At 35.9% G+C, this 16812-nt stretch overlaps 1 protein-coding gene across 1 annotated transcript; it reads left to right on the top strand.

Moving 5' to 3' along the window:
* Positions 1 to 375: 375 nt before the first annotated feature.
* On the top strand, positions 376 to 16599 carry LOC113232474. Its single transcript, XM_026467217.1, has 9 exons — positions 376 to 398; positions 1693 to 1754; positions 4628 to 4856; positions 5049 to 5284; positions 7204 to 7437; positions 8158 to 8295; positions 10906 to 11105; positions 12723 to 12818; positions 16224 to 16599. The coding sequence occupies exons 2-9, from the start codon at positions 1752 to 1754 to the stop codon at positions 16300 to 16302; spliced, it is 1215 nt and encodes a 404-aa protein (XP_026323002.1). The 5' UTR covers positions 376 to 398; positions 1693 to 1751; the 3' UTR covers positions 16303 to 16599.
* The last annotated feature ends 213 nt before the right edge of the window (positions 16600 to 16812 follow it).

Here is a 16812-nt window from a genome sequence, read left to right as displayed (position 1 = left end):
TTAAAAATCAATCTTCATGCGTGAACAGCCACCCTTGGAGGTGAACGATTTTCTTCAAAATTAAATGAGATCATTATGGAGGTACCCTCTTCCCAAAAAAAAAAAGAATCATTAAAATCGGTTCACAAATACTGGAGTTATCGCGTAACATACATACATACAAAAAAAAAAGAAAAAACGTACAGTCGAATTGAGAACCTCCTTCTTTTTCGTCGGTTTGAAGTCGGCTAAAAGAGTCAAACAAATTATCTTTACGAGTTTCGTCAATTTAGTTAAGCACTCGTCTGTAACGTTAACAAATTGAGATTCATAATACTTTCTCTGGAATTTTATTTTAGGATTTTATGGAAAAATGAAAACGTTAATATTGTTTGTATTAACTTCTTGTATAGTGAATAGTAAGTTCTAATTTACACTTAATATTATTGTCGACGCTGTGTAACATTTTTGTTAAGTTTGTTATGAACGCTCAAGTGCTGTGGCATTAACGCACAAGGTGCAATGTTGTTTTATAATTGTAATTTATTTGACGTCAGCATCTATTTTAACACATGTATAAGTAACTCCATTTGATTAATATAGCCTTTAATTCAACTAACCCTTCCGAACTTCCTGTCAGTGACTTCTAAATTTCTTTTGATCAAATTCATGTGCTAAATAAAGAACAGCAGCAGCTTTTCCTCAGAATCGATTTCAACAAAATAAATGATACATAAGTATTATACAAGGCATGAACCTTAATAGAAAGAAAGAAAGAAAGAAAGAAAAATTGTTTATTTGGTAACCATAATACAAATAGAACGTGAAAACAAAAATTAAAATAACCTTATTATAACATTTACTTAAAATAAAACAGTATTATATTTAAAATGGTACCAAAAAGGTCTCCACTCAGCTTATTTGTAACGAGACACATCTCGTTACGCTGATTTTCAGTGAAGCCAACAATTTATTTATTTAATAAAGGGCCGTTTAGATGGAAAGAGTTTAACACACGCTTGTCGCGAGAAATCGTACGCTACTATTGCAAGTAATAATCACCATAAGATTATCGTATCATGATATTCAAATATCTACAGACAAGAACTAAAATCTCGCCTATAATTATGTCATACAAAATGCGCAAATAACTTATCGCCCATCTAGTGCGAATGTTTACACTGCTATATATATAATGAAGAAATTCTTGCTTTCGAGTTCTTAACTTGTACAAATACATTCTCATGTGGCATTTAAGTTCATTATGAGTATGTTCATTATGTTTGAGTACGTAATTTCCCATTTGAATTAAATGATTACTACGATATTGTTCTCAAAAGGACACAAAAATGTTCTGTGTCCGTTTTTATTCATTTTCGTCTTGGAAGAAATAATTAAAACACTCTCGTGCAATACACTCTTAGCAGAAACTGCTTAAATACTTGAAATATAATTCTCGCTTTCAAGTTGAGTTTAAGAGACGTTCCATAGTGAATAGAGAGGCGATTGTCGCTCACATAGTCCAGCGAAAATCGTAAATGTTTACAGGAAGAAACTTTATATATTTTTATATTTATTTAACTTTTTATATTCTTTTGATAATTATATCATCGAGACGTGAAACTCTCTCCGTGTAAATAGGCCTTAATTCAAATTCGTTATGTGTAAATAGATACTGACTAGGAACATTTTTAACCAACCATCAAATTCCAGTATCGTATAGTCAACGCAAGATAAAAAATGGTCAGAAGGTAGCTGGGCCGAAAGTATATATGGTAAGGACATTAAATAGTACATATTAAATAAAAATTTATACGTTACATAATTAGAAGCGAAAACCTTCCATACAACCAAAAATGCCATAAGATAACAAAAGACAAAATTGTTACAGAAACTATATCTCAGGGAAAAAAAGAAATAAATCTATCTAGCTAACAATAAAAATTAAGGCAGGAAGTGCATATGTAGTAGAACACGAAAAAATTAAATTGTTAGCCTTGTAAAACAGAGAATGTAAAGGAGTTTTTTCTCTGGGTATTGATATACGAGTATGTCAATTTCTTGAGCGCAATGCATCCATTGACCTACCAACAAAGTCAATGAGTGGACTTTGTTGGTAGGTCAATGGATGCATTGCGCTTGAAAGACGCTTAGTGCGTTGTTATTATTTTTTAGTAACAATAAGTCTAAGTTCGCAGAAATACAATTTAATTACATTGTTGGAAACAATGGTAAATTCTAATCTCGCCTCGTCGATTGATATTGGGTGGGCAGTGATGCTGTTAACATTGACTGGTCGCAACTTATATGCTTTAAGTCTCAAGAGATACTGGAAACCTTTGACTGTAACTTTATACGTTTATACGATGTGCATGCGCCTTTACATGCGGTTAAATTTGTAACGATGCGACTTCCTTCTTCGTCATCCCATCTTTTTATCACCTTTTCTCTGATTCCTGGCCACTTATTTTCAAATTTTGAATCATTCTTTAATTCCTTTGCCTCGTCATCCTCACTTTGTTTCGTTCCGTCGTCACTCTCTCTCTCTCTCTCTCTCTCTCTCTCTCTCTACCTAACTCCCGAAGCGAACAGACGTGCTATCTCTCATCGTACTAAATCACAAATACAACAGTTTCGTAAATACGTTTAACGATGTAACGTGTTTATAAACATGCATCACACAGATTTCTATGGAAAAGTTCATAATGTCGACTCTTCACTCTCCAGGACTATCCAGGTTACATTACAATCTACCGGACATGCTTAAGCAGTGCCAGCTGTGCGTAACAACCCTTTCAAATTGACGCATCATCCCTCGTCTTGGCTCATTGGAGAAGCAAAGCGCATTTCTAAACAAAAAGCTGCGACCAAAGCCAAATATACGTTTAGGCCTACCACCGGGACAAAGGAGAATGCCAAAACCCGCCAAAATCAAGTATCGTTCGCCATACTTTCTACAATAATATAAATTCTAGTTTGAATCTAGATTTATGTTATAAACTAAACTTATAGAACCTCATTATTAATATTAGTGTAAAAATAGTAATTTCATCACTAAATACATGAAACTACAAAAGTTACAAATAAAATGTTGCCAACATCAGAATAAAATCTTATAGATTCTTTAATTACACTACAAATCCAACTTTCATGTCAAATTTCAACAATATGTAATACTATTTAGGACATAGGTAAGAACCTTAATCGTAAATAAAACATTTTTGTTTATTAAAAAAAATCGTTCAATTATCGATTACATTAGGGAAAATCATATATTGCTGTATGGTTGGCAACACTTGTCTGACATAACATAACTTTTTTAGTAGCAGTAGAGCTCCTTGTGAAAGGGTTCGTCCAGGGAAGTGCTGCCACCTTACCTATTTCTACCACTAAGCAGTAATGTCAGCATTACTGTGTTCCGGTCTTGAAGGGTAATGGTGCTGGTGAAATTACAGGCACATGAAACTTGCCTACCTACGTCTCAGGGTAATGGGCACAGTGACAGTGCCTCTCAGATCTTTGCGATTTACAGCTCTGAGTGGCACTGCAAGTGTTATGGACAGACGTGTAGCTTACCATCAGGCGCACGACTTGTTCGTCCCGTCACTTGATATTATATTAAAAAAACTTCTTAACTCAAATGTCATGCGCATGCGACTATTCGTCACGAGTAACAATTTGTCTCCGCTCCGATATTTTTACACCACGTATGTAACTCACTATTTCAGTAGGTAAGTATGCTAAACCTTGAAAAGTTGTGTCATCTGAAAGACAAATAGGCCAGAACCCATCAATTGAAATATTAATAGGTTAGTTCTAATTTAGTTACTCAGATTGAATACACGTGCAAGTGCTATCTTTATAGAAGTGTTACTTGTTTTTGGCGTACTTTTAGAAAAAACTAACTTTAATATCTAATCAAGCAATGTTGTCGGGAAAAGAGCAAATCCGCGTATGCAATATTGGTACAAAAAGCGCGTATCTGCACCAAACCAAATTTCACAGGAGAAGTTTAACGTTATTGCTTTGTTATTTCAATGGCTACGACTTTCGTTTTGCACAGTAAGTATTAATTTATGTTGTCTACGGACTGGTAGCAATAGTTTCCCATAAATCACGCTAATCTGGTTGCCACGACATTTACGCGGATTTGATTTAATATCGGAATCATATTTTACTAAATTACCAAAATGGACACTCATAATCAAATGCTAGTTACGCGTAATTGCACTATCCCCGACTATATGACCCATCTCTGTTGGATCTGGCCGAATACAGTAGGATATCTTGGCATTCTCCTTTGTAAAAATACTCAATCACTGTAATAAGGCGTATAGGAACGCACAATACAAACACATTCATAAGTCTGTCGAAAATGAGGAACCAGCTAAAGTTTGGAAATTTAGATCTGAGAAATGGAATTGGAAAACAAGCCTCACCTTCTGATAACCTCTACATGAATGTCTCAAACAAATATTTATCATTGATTCATGATTTTGATACTATTTCGGAATTTAATACTTTGAATTTTCATTTTTCTTTTCCAAGTCTCGATCACTCCCTTAACCTTTATTTCTGCCTTGCCCAGCTCTGCCCAAAAACTGAAACGTGGTCTTTATTGAGATAACATAATAATTTAATTTCTCAGGCATACCTTCTAAAAGCAGGACGTTCACCCCAAAAATATGACGCTTGGATTTGTGGGGGTGCAATAGTAAGTCCATCTTTCATAGTGACATCAGCAGCTTGCGTTGAAGATGTGCAATTTATGTACGCCGTAGCTGGCACTGTTCATTACGTTAACACAGGAAGACTTGCTGAGGACAAATGTACTAGAGCGCTCGCGAAACGGGTCGTTTTGAGTTGTGTACCAAAATGTAAGTGGTTACTTCTACATTATAAAGAATTTTCGTCGTCATAGCCAGACCAGATCACCACTAAGTACAAAGTGATGGCAAATGACGTGATCTCAAAGCGACAGTTGTAAGACATAATTTTAACATGGATGGAAGAAGAAACTATGTTTTCGTTTTCGACTATAATGTACACATGATAAGTGTGTATTGCAGCGTACGAGTTCTCCTATGACAACATAGAAAAGTGGTCGTATATAGACATTGCTGCAGTAAAAGTGGAATCGCCATACAATTTCTCTTTAACCATACCCACACCCGAGTGCAAGCACTTACCTGAGAATGAAATATGGATTCCAGACAGAATATATATCAACTACGAGGCCAAATTTCAAAATCCTGGAACTGATGCCTTAGTCCTCGGCTGGGGGCATTCGTCGAAATGGCGTGAGGTTAGTAAAATATATTCATTATCATTTTCATAAAGATGTACAAATTTCACTATCAGATTTTAATGATGCACTTGGTTCCGGAGCAAATAGCAGGGTCGTGATAGCAACTGTAGAGTAAGCCAAAATATGCATACATCTTAATGTATGCATATTTACGTACACCACGCCAGTTCTTTAATTTTTGAAATTGTTAACATTTTCCCTGCTGGAAAGAAACGTAATTTAATTTCACCAGCCCCCTTACCCTTCTAAACTAGAATGCAGTAATACTCACATAATTGCTTGGCAGCAAAAATAAGTACGGCAGCAGTATTTGCCTGCATTAACTCCTTCACAAAGAGCTCTATTGCTACAAACATGGTGCTACTTGCTTCTACTATTCAGCTGAGGCTTACTCATTTTCAAAAAGGCAAATCTGATCGTTCATTTACAATATACTTATAGGAACAGCAAGACACTTAGATTCAACTTCTACTTTAGGCGCCTCTCCAACTAGTGAAGGTTGGCAGTCCGCTCAGCATATTTATCTTTATTTTTGGCGAGTTGGGCGGCACCCGCTATCTCAGTTCACTCTCGTATGTTCCTCATCTTTTGTTCTATTACCCGTTTTCCTTTTACCAGTAACTTTTTCCATCATTATCAGTTGCAGAAGCTCGTATCTGTCATGCCTAAGTATCTAGATATGCAACTTGTCGCTGTTTGATGGTCTGCAAAAGTTTACGCTTCCAACTAGTCCAACAACAAGTTTCCAACTAGTCAAAGAACTTCGTCATTGGTGACTTTCAGAATCCATGATAACTGCATCATTCTTCTTTAGGCCCACATTTCAAATGCTTCAATACGTTTTCTTTAAGGTACTCTTTTATTGTCCAAGATCACATCCGTATAGAAATATTGGCCAGATGTAACACTGAAGAAGTCGAGTGCGCAGAGGAACATTAAGATAATGCATAATACTTTCCTCATAGTATTAAAGGCTCTCCTGGCAAATTCATTGCGGGTTTTAATTTCAGTTTCACTGTACTAGTCTTCAGTAGCTATGTGCCGGGATATTTGTATTTGCAAACCCGGTGAAGTCCTTGTCCTGCGTCTGATATACTGGGCTGATATAGATTCTACAGTTAATAGTATTTTCATAATTTATGTATCTGTCGCTGTTCTAATCGACTGCATACTGATGCATAAAGTGTAGAATTTAAACACATATCTAGTATTAGACAAATGCTATTATAATTTAAATTAATTTTATATTGACAAACTTATGTAGATAGTTATTTAATTAAATTAAGTTTTTTTTTTGTTATTTTATGTATTTGACTGATGATAGATAATCGACATGTTATTTTAATCTAAATTGTATTTGTTTTTATTATTATGTTTTGTAATGTGTAAAATAATGTAATCCCTAAAGTAGCGACTACGTACCACACCCCTGCGGGGTGTCATAGCAATAAGCGCCAATGGAACTTGTATTGCTGTGACTTGCATTTTAAATAAATAAATAGATACATTTACAATGCATTGTCTTTATAAACAATTCATGAATTTTCAAAAATCGTTTATAAAAGACGCCTTTAGATTAGTTACTTCCCATGAACAGGGTACATTGCCTCTACCATGAGTTTACTGTGACAGTTCTCGCTAGCGACGACGTAAAATATTTGTATATAAAATATTACTTCATCTCGTAACCGCTAGAGGCGCTGTATAATTTGCGATACAAAATTGTGAAGTAATTTACGCGGTCGCTAGCGATTACTGTCACAGTAAACTAATGGTAGAGGCACTAACTAGTAGGTGCTTATGATGGGGTGCATGGAGAAATCATACGACTATAATATTAGATACGTTTCACAAAATTTGACGATTGTTGTCTGCGCCAGTTTATGCATACTAAAATGTATTTAAACAATCCACAGCCAAGCGATCCAACAGATCACAATGAAAAATTGCTACAATATGCATCGACCTTGATACAAAATAAAACGCAATGTAAAAAGTACTATCGCAACTTGACCGATCTTCAAGCCACTATTGATAAGTACATGATTTGCACGTTAGCGAAAGGAAATATTGACGATCAAGGTCACCTGATAGTCACAGAGAAATCAAACGTAGATGGTTGTTCAGACAACGACAAGAAAGCAGGAAGAGTAAGTACAACAATCTCAAATGAGTGACGGACGTATGTTTCTGATTATAATTAATCTCTTTTTTGTATCTTTGTATTTTTTTATTTTATAATATCAAGTGACAGGGATAAAAAAGTCCTGCGACTAATGGTAAGCTACGTGCCTGTCCATAACAGTTGCAGTGCCACTCAGAGCTTTAAATCTAAAAGATCTGAGGGTCACTGCCACTGCGCCCGTCACCCTGCGACATAAGTTGACAAGTCCCTTATGCCTGTAATTTCACCAGCACCCTTACCCTTCAAAACCGGAACGCTGTAATGCTGACATTACTGCTTGGCGGCAGAAATAGGTAAGGTACTTCCTTGGACAAACACAAGGAGCTGCTACTAAATATTATATTGTAAATGTTTTTCTATTTTATTTCTATTCTAATCCCTTAACAAAGTATTTACGTTTTTACACAACCCGTATGTATTTACGATGCAAATAAATGGGCATCTATTGGGCGAGCTCGACCTACTTTCTTCTCTCATCTTTGCTGCAGGGTTAGGTAGCGGTCATTTAATATAAAAAAAAATTGAATAAAGACATAATATCAGATAACAATTCTATTTTATTATATGATACCAAGTGACAGAACGAACACGTCGTGGGTATATTTGGTGGTAAGCGACACGAAATAGATACGGTGACAGTTGACAGAAATTGTTGTAGATAATGAGCTACATTTTTTTTTTCTAGTGTAAATTAGAAAGATTAGGACCACCACCACCACCGATTCCAATTCCGTCTATTTACGACTTTGACGATGTCTATGTAGACTTTCGGCGATCTATTCCGAACAACACACGTATAACACGACGACATGGAATATGCCAGGTAAATTCTGTTTACGATTGCTATTTTTACAAACGGTGATGATAATTGATCTAAAGAGCCTAGTATGTACCGATTGCACTGATTTCCATCAAACATTATGGTGGTGCGAAATGAAAATGTATAATACCGATAAGTAGTGGACTGTATTTTTGCGATTTTTAATTACATTAAGGTTACTTGTACTACGAGTAATTGCACTTGCAAGTAGCTTCCTCTAAGGACTGGAACCAGTAAATAGTAGTATGTTAGAAAACTGAAGGCCCGTGCCTCTCCAGGACCAGACTTAATACCGCCTTTCATGGTTAGGGATTGCATCTCTGCTCTTGAGGTTCCGTTAATGCATTTATATAACGCAGCTCTTGAAAACTCCCACTACCCCCAAGCGTGGAAAGTGTCAAGAGTGACACCAATACCCAAGGAAACTTCCAGGGTGGATATCACGTCATATAGACCAATTGCGGTTCTGTCGGTGTTCGGAAAGGTGTTTGAAAGTATCATCGACTCACTCCTAAAACGGAAAATTGATGCATTGCTCACTGACTGCCAACATGGTTTTCGGTCTTCACGATCTACTACTACCAATCATATAAATTTCGCAGACTACATATTATCAAAATTAGATGACAAAACTCAAGTGGACACAGTATATTTCGATTTCAAAAAAGCATTCGATTTGGTAGACAATGACATATTACTCTCAAAATTTGCGGAAATTGGATTTAACCCTAAACTTATAAATTTTTTTGCTAGTTACCTCAGAAATAGAAGGCAATATGTTCAGATTGGCGGGTATCGTTCGGAGCCTTACTTTACTCTATCAGGAGTTAGTCAGGGGAGTACCTTGGGACCTACACAATTTCTGATTATGATCAATGACCTGCCTACAGTGGTTCAACATTCAAAGTGCTTACTTTTTGCTGACGATCTTAAACTTTACATCGATGTAGAAGGACCCGAGGATAGCGTTAGGTTGCAAGATGATATCAAAGCCGTGGAACAGTGGGCACTAATGAACCGACTTCAGTTTAATCAGTCTAAGTGCAAGGTCATTAGTTTCACAAGAAAAGCAATATACGCTTCTCCCTATTACATAGGCGGCAATCCGATCAATCGTGTAACTGAGATCAGGGATCTTGGTTTGACCCTGAATTCGCGGTTCACTTTTAAAGACCATATTCTAACAATTTGTAAGAAAGCACACCGAACTCTGGGGTTTATTATGAGAACGTCTTATGCTTTTGCTGACTCAAAAGTAGCATTGATCCTGTATAACGCATACGTACGCAGTGTGTTAGAATTCGGAGCGATTGTATGGGATCCTCGCGAGTCTATATATATCGAAATGATAGAAAAGATTCAGCGAAAGTTTGCAAGATTTATTTATAAAAAGTTGTACAATGTTTATCCGTATCTGTTCCCTTCTATGTTCGTATTTGGAATGACCGGATTTGACAGCCTTGTACTGAGGCGTAAACTAATGCTCATAATGCATTACCATGCGGTTTTGAACGGTGGGGTTGACAACTTGACAGTTGTGTCTCGTATGGGTCTGTTTGTCCCAGACCGATATCTGCGTGGTGGTGGTGCCACGCTGCAGAGGCGCGTACGTCCGTTATTCGCGACTCTTCCGTCGCGCACCTGCAGCGGCGCACATGCACCCACGGTTAGGGCGACCTCTTTGCTTAACCAATTGCTCGCACTGCAGTCGCGTGCCGACGTATTCGGAGACAGTTCGAAGCAATTTTTCAAATATGTCGTATTATTCCTAAATGAATATTTATGTAAAGCAGAATAATAATATAAATTGTATTATATAAATTATTATTATTACATTTCTTTGACTAGCATATAAGTGTTTTGGCTCATGCTGTGAACTTATTATGTAATTATTATAATAAATAAATAAATAAATAAATAAATAAATAAATGTCGAAGAACAGGGAAAATGATCGAATTCGCCTTTTCTTTCATTGCGCTGCTGGCACCTATTCAGCCTGGATACGGTCGCCACAGGAAGAAAAGTCCTCAGGTTCACTACTGAGCACAGTGTATTGCGAAAAATAGACTATTGAAAACACAATCGCGCTAGTTAGCCATTTTTTGAAGCACACAGTTCAGTGTCATAGGTTCGACTATCGTCTTTTTTTTGTTGCCAACTCATTGACCAGTGAAAGAGACGACAGCAGCAAAGTGCGCATGTTGGAGGAGGATGGAGGATACAAAGGAAGGAAGTCCTCGCTAGTGCTAAGGTCTACCCTATATCATTTTTGATAAATGTCCAATACAAAAAAAAGAAAATATGAAATCCAACACTATAAGTAATTGTACAAACGCTGTCGTTCAGACATATATATTCATTGACATACATAAGTAACATAACTTTTTTGTAATAATATAAAGCCGATCTCAAAATTTCGTGGAATTACATCTATGTGCCAAGTTTTTCCATATATTTCAGTTCCATAGTTTGCCACCCTTACGCTCAGGCCACACAGAAGCGATCGCGGGAGCGTTATATATATATATTTAGAAGTCAACCAATTTAGGAGGCAACAAACACCTTAAAAACCGGCTATCTGCATATTGACCAGTTTTTAAATTGGCTTATAGAACGATCATGGCGGTCCATTGGTAACGTGGATTGGTGCTCACGAAGTGCTGATCGGGGTCGCCTCGGTATTCCGGATATCCCACGAGTTAGAATGTATCGGTCCATACCTTTACACGAGCACACAATGCAATGGGCAGTTCTTACAATGCGTAATCGATGATAACACAGAGCACGAGCATGATACTGATGACGACGACTCGTAAGTAACATGACTTATTTATGATACCAAGTGGCGAGACGAATAATTCGTGCACCTGGTGGTAAGCGACACGCCTTTCCTAAATGTTGCAGGGCCACTCAGAGTTGAGTTGAGGACCACTCACACTAGGCTTTTAAGTGATCATGGGAGTAATATTATCCGGGTCTGAAACACTTCCGCATATTATGAACATTTTGATGCAAACGGTGGGGTCTTGGGCGGTTAAGTTTGATTAGCTAGTTATTTTTAAATTTTTTTATGACGGGAAAAACAAATCGTGCGCCTGGTGGTAAGCGACACGCCTGTCCATAACACTTATAATGCAAATCAGAGTTTTAAATCGCAAACATCCGAGGCGCACTACCACTGCGCCCATCGCCCTGAGACATAAGTTGACAAGTACCACGTGCCTGTAACCTTACCATCACGCTTACCCCACATTACTCGTTCGCGACAGAAATAGGTAAGGTGGTAAGGTAACATCTCTTGCCAGGTATATTGTTTGTCTAGCCTCTCAAACCTGTGATCACTCATTATCGGGATCGAAATAGGTAGAAATTTTTCACCTAAAGTTCGAGGAACATAGACAGAAATTGGAAACTGCATTAGGACAATATTTTTTAGGTCCTGGACCTGTTCGGGATTCGGGAAATCACTTAAGTACTTTAAAAATTGACGTAATTAAAATAAAATGTGTATTTTTTGTATTGGACCATACCTTTGGTGTCCCATCGTTACAAAGTGTTAGTCGATCCAGTCTTGCAATCACAATAGACGTAAAAAGTAAAAATACACATTTTTTTTTTTCCTACTAAACTATTAGATTTATGGCAAAATGTGATATGGCAGTATTTAATTAGGACAATAGGATCTCTCGACTGGCATTTTTTTTAGAGAAGTATCGTGGAAAAAATCCAATGTCCGCAATTTCGCAGATCCGACCCACTGTGCGTCGCAAAGTTAAGATAAATATAGTGTACCTTTTTTTTTTTTTTTTTTACGGGGGGGAAGCACTTAGACAAGACCTTGACGTAATTGGGGACACCCAATGACGTCAATTTTTAAAATTCTTATGTGATTTCCCGAATCCGAAAAGGTCCAGGACCTAAAAAATATTGTAATAAGGCAATCTCCATTTTCCGTCTATGTTCCTTGAAGTTTAGGTAAAAAAAACTCTACCTATTCCGATCCCTGCTCATTATCGTTGCCTTATTTGTGTTTCGGTAGGGAAACAAAACATGAGATTTGCTTCAGTTTAATTGGTACAGTCGATACCCTCACTTAGGTATCCACTATTTGTATTGTACGTACTACAAATAGTGAATACTTAAGTGAGGGCACCGATCCTGCTTTGGCGTTATACGAAATTTCGGAATACAAGCAAACTGTGAAAGTACAGTGCTAAGCCAAGGACACACACATAAACAACCACAAATTACACCCAAACTCACGAGGGAAATGAATGTAGGCCATGAAATATTTCTCCCAGCCCGGGAATTGAACCCAGGACTCTGCGTGGCAACCCAGCACGGTAACCGTACGGCCACGGAGGCAGTCAATGTATGTGCTGTAGCATTCTACGATATTTTGGCATATCTAGCAATTTGACTCTTTCAGACGCCGAAAACAAAAAGATGTTTGCAACATGGCTCCAGCTGAAAGGGGATTCGATATCATTGAGCGAAGAATTTCATGGAAACATCATCCTGATGGGTAAATAAATATACAAATTGCACTCTATTATAATAAGAGGCCACATCTGTAAAATTACTACTTTTCAGGAGGGAGACTTAAAGATTTTAAAGATTCTACGCAAGAAATTAATCGATAACTTTATTAAATGAACGTAGGACAACAAAAAGGATCCAATGCACATTGACTGGATATATTTCGAGATATGGTAGTTTGAAGTTTAAAAATGTTTCTCACTCTTGTTTTATTTTGAAAACTTATAATGTCATGTAACTCCAGACATATTTATTTATATTTATACGTCGAATTTTTTTTTGCTGATCTGAGATTAGACTTTAGGAACCGTTGGTACATATAACTAATTTTTTGATAATTTTGTGGATTGAATCCTTTTTGCTTAACTCAACGTCCAAATTATCCGGGTCGAAGTAATTTTTTCTAAGTAATTTTACAAAAAAATAATTGAATATCAATTCAATAAAAAAAATTATTAGAGTTAATAGCGACATCTCTAGCCAGGGCTGATAGCTGTAAAGCTATCTAACTGGGTGACGAAATATTTTCATAGATTTCTCATAGATGGCGCAAATGCAAAAAGATTTAAAAAATAAAAACCTTCAACAAGCATGTAAAAAAATTCGTAAGGTCCGCTACATAGAGCATATAGGACTGGAGGCGTCATCGATAGGCAATCCCCTCTGTCCAGGTACAAGCACAAAACAACTATCGCACATTATTGTGCGAGTGTTTATACACTACTTTCAAATCGATTTTTTTTTTCATTTCCATTATCGAATTCACCGCTTCAAGTACTCCACCAAACATGTCGTCTTGCGCTGTACAAACTTGCAAAAAATCTCTGCTGCATCCAGTCTAGCCAAGGGTGGAATTACATTCCATTCACAAGCCTATTTTTTACATTAATTGCTAATTTTCTATTTTATGACATTTTTTCACAATGATCACATTGATTCAATTTATTAATTACATAAAAAATACTTGAAAATAATCGAACATTTGACTTAAACATGTTTATGAAGTTCCCTATTTACTAACAGGCAACTATAGACAAAAAAATGCAGTACTTCATAGACGCTGTTTTTTCATTATAGAGAAGCGACGCGCTCTTTTAGCTCCTATTTTTATCGACAGATTATATAAAGAAGTTTATTCAAATTGATTTCTCCATCGTATTGTATATTAAATAATAATGTAATAAATTATAATAAAAATAAATTGTAATTGTTTAATATAAAACATCATAAATCATGCCGTACTGTCAGAAAAAAATAAAAATAAAAAGTACATATACGAGTACATATATATAATACACATAAATTACAAAAGCAATAAAAATAATCAAATAACTAACTGTCCTTATCCTACATAAGACATGCGCAAAAGACAAAAAGAGACCCGTTACGTCAATTTCAATTTTCGAACCACAAGCGATTGAAATATTTAGATTTAGAACAAAGAAACTATAGAGTTGATTTATTGTGAATCTTATTTTTAAAATGACTTTTTATTAAATGTTAGTAATAAATTAGTAACAAAATATTGTTGTATTCGTTTTACTATTTGAAGTTATCAATCAGAAGTCCGAAAATACATTTGCCCGAAGTAATAATGTTTGCTCGAATTTTTGTAATCCCAAATGTACTTTTTTAGGTTATTTTAGGAATATTACAAAACAAACAAACTTAACCTTTTCTTTGTGATAAGCAACCAAAATCCCCTGAAAGCAAAGCGGTTTTGTTATAAATCGGTTTTCGAGATTATGAAACTTTGAGTTTACTTCTAGTTGGAATCTAGAAATTCGAATCATCGATACATTTCTTACAGCACGTCATAACTACTAACATAGTGACACAGCTATTTTCACATTTAAAATATTTGTATGTACCTATATATCTGCACAACTCTTATTGCTTGAAGTGAATTCGTATAAAATTCAACATAATACTATAAAATTAATTAATATTGATATTAAGACTACTCTATAACTCTTGTGTTCAAGTAGTTTTGACTATAAGCTAAATATGGTGCATTTTATTATTTCCAGTAGAAGCTGAACATGGATAATTTTTGGGCCTTTAAATTGTGGCAAACAAAATTAAGCAATACTGCAATGATTTTACAGTTTAAATTAATGTTGTAGTTTTTTTAATATTTCCATACATGTCACTACGTTTGTAGAGGTTAACTCCGGCCACGCTTGTCATTGGCTCCAACGCTGACCGCGAAAAGCTATAAAATGAAAAAAAAAAGTACGGAAATTTTTTCGCGGTTTTTGGATTAGACTCTGGATTATATTTATTATCATCTATTTCTTGGTAAGTCAATGGGCAATCTCCACTGGCAAATACAAGTAAAGCAATACCACTGTTACACTACACACAAAATTGGAAAAAGAAATTCACTACATCCAATCAAGCCAAGGGTGGAATTACGTTTTTCATATACATGATTAACCAGTACGTAATACATATCGACACCGTCACGTCGATAACTTTCCGCCTCTAGTATATTCATGAGAATCGATTTATTTTTATAGGCCTGTTCTGTGTACGGACATGACATGAATGTGTGTTTTAGCTGTGTATTTGTAAAAATATGCTAGTGTTGTAGACTTTTGTTTGTGTGAGACCATAGGGACACAATTCAATTATGCATTTGAGTGCACCTGTTTGCTTGTAGTACTAGCCCTCCGCCCCTCAAAAAGCGGCAGAAAGTTTTGTTCGTGAAATAACGCTAATAGAGCCTCCCGTCCTATATGCTGTAAGGTCCGCTAGTTCGTACCGTGGCTTTGTTGACAAAGCGTCTGGCACGGATTGCTGAAAGACGCTGGTTTGAATCCTGCCAGGTCAAAGGATTTTTTTCTAAGTGTTTTCTTGGTATTAATCATTGTAAAAAACTAGTGGAGTAATTTCAGAAAATAATTGAATATCATAGTGGTCAAACTTCGTGACATTCAATAACTTAAAAATTACGTATTTTATATCGAAATAGTTATTTGAAATATTACATAGGCGTATGAATACATATATATACAATAAAATTTGGTATTTGGTAAAATTGAACAAGACAGCTTTCCATTGTCTAAATAATCACGTGACTACCTTGGACGGCATTTATGATACGGTTTTGAGCGCCAGGTGAACGAATTTTTTTTAAGCCATCTTAATTAGGTGTTTTTGTGGTAGGCCACTATTCTAGAAAACTATGAAAGTTTTTGAATAGGATTGTAGTTATGTATTAGGATTATAGACTAGACATTTTATCATCAACATTTGGGCAAATATGCAAAAATGTAAATTGAACTACAACCCTTTTTTAAAATGTTTACTGTTTTTTGGACACACTAAAATTTGTAGATATAACATAAAGGAGAAAATAACACTACATTATTTTTGTACTTTCCAGACCCGCCGAGAATGAACTGAAAGAAGAAATCTTTGAACGGCCACAAATACCATTACATAACTTGTATAACCGTTTTTAGTCAACGACTAGTCAAAGTGATAATGGTAGTAATAGTGTTCAAAGAGCAGGAAAAACCGGGGCATCGGTGAAATAAAAACCGTGACGTCACTAATAGTATCAGATTTGATTATGTAATATAAGGTGCGCGACAGCACTCTTTTACTTTTGTCTATAGTTTCTTCTTTTATATTTTGTTATCTTTTAAAATATTTACATCAAGTATTTTATACAACCGATTTTCATAAAAATATAAGTTACACTCTTTTGTAGGACCATTTGTGGTCCTTTTCAACTGTTTTGTTAAACCAATGAAGTATTAAAATGCAGGTTTCTATATATGTTATTTTTAATAATGCTTGTAACCCACAGTTAATTGCGACCGGTTGCCAAGTGGGCTTTTCAGGTAATTAATCTATAAGCTATGTTGATGGGGCTTCCTAGAGATGGCCAAGTAGGCCTGCAGAAACAACTGAGCTATCGATGTAAGCATAGCACCTGCGGACACTCGCATACGTGTTACGCATGTATA

This window comes from Hyposmocoma kahamanoa, unplaced genomic scaffold (assembly GCF_003589595.1).
Source record: "Hyposmocoma kahamanoa isolate Upper Pololo Valley unplaced genomic scaffold, ASM358959v1 76, whole genome shotgun sequence".
NCBI lineage: Eukaryota > Metazoa > Arthropoda > Insecta > Lepidoptera > Cosmopterigidae > Hyposmocoma > Hyposmocoma kahamanoa.
Note: the sequence above shows the minus strand (reverse complement) of the source record. Positions and strands in the feature narration are given on the sequence as shown.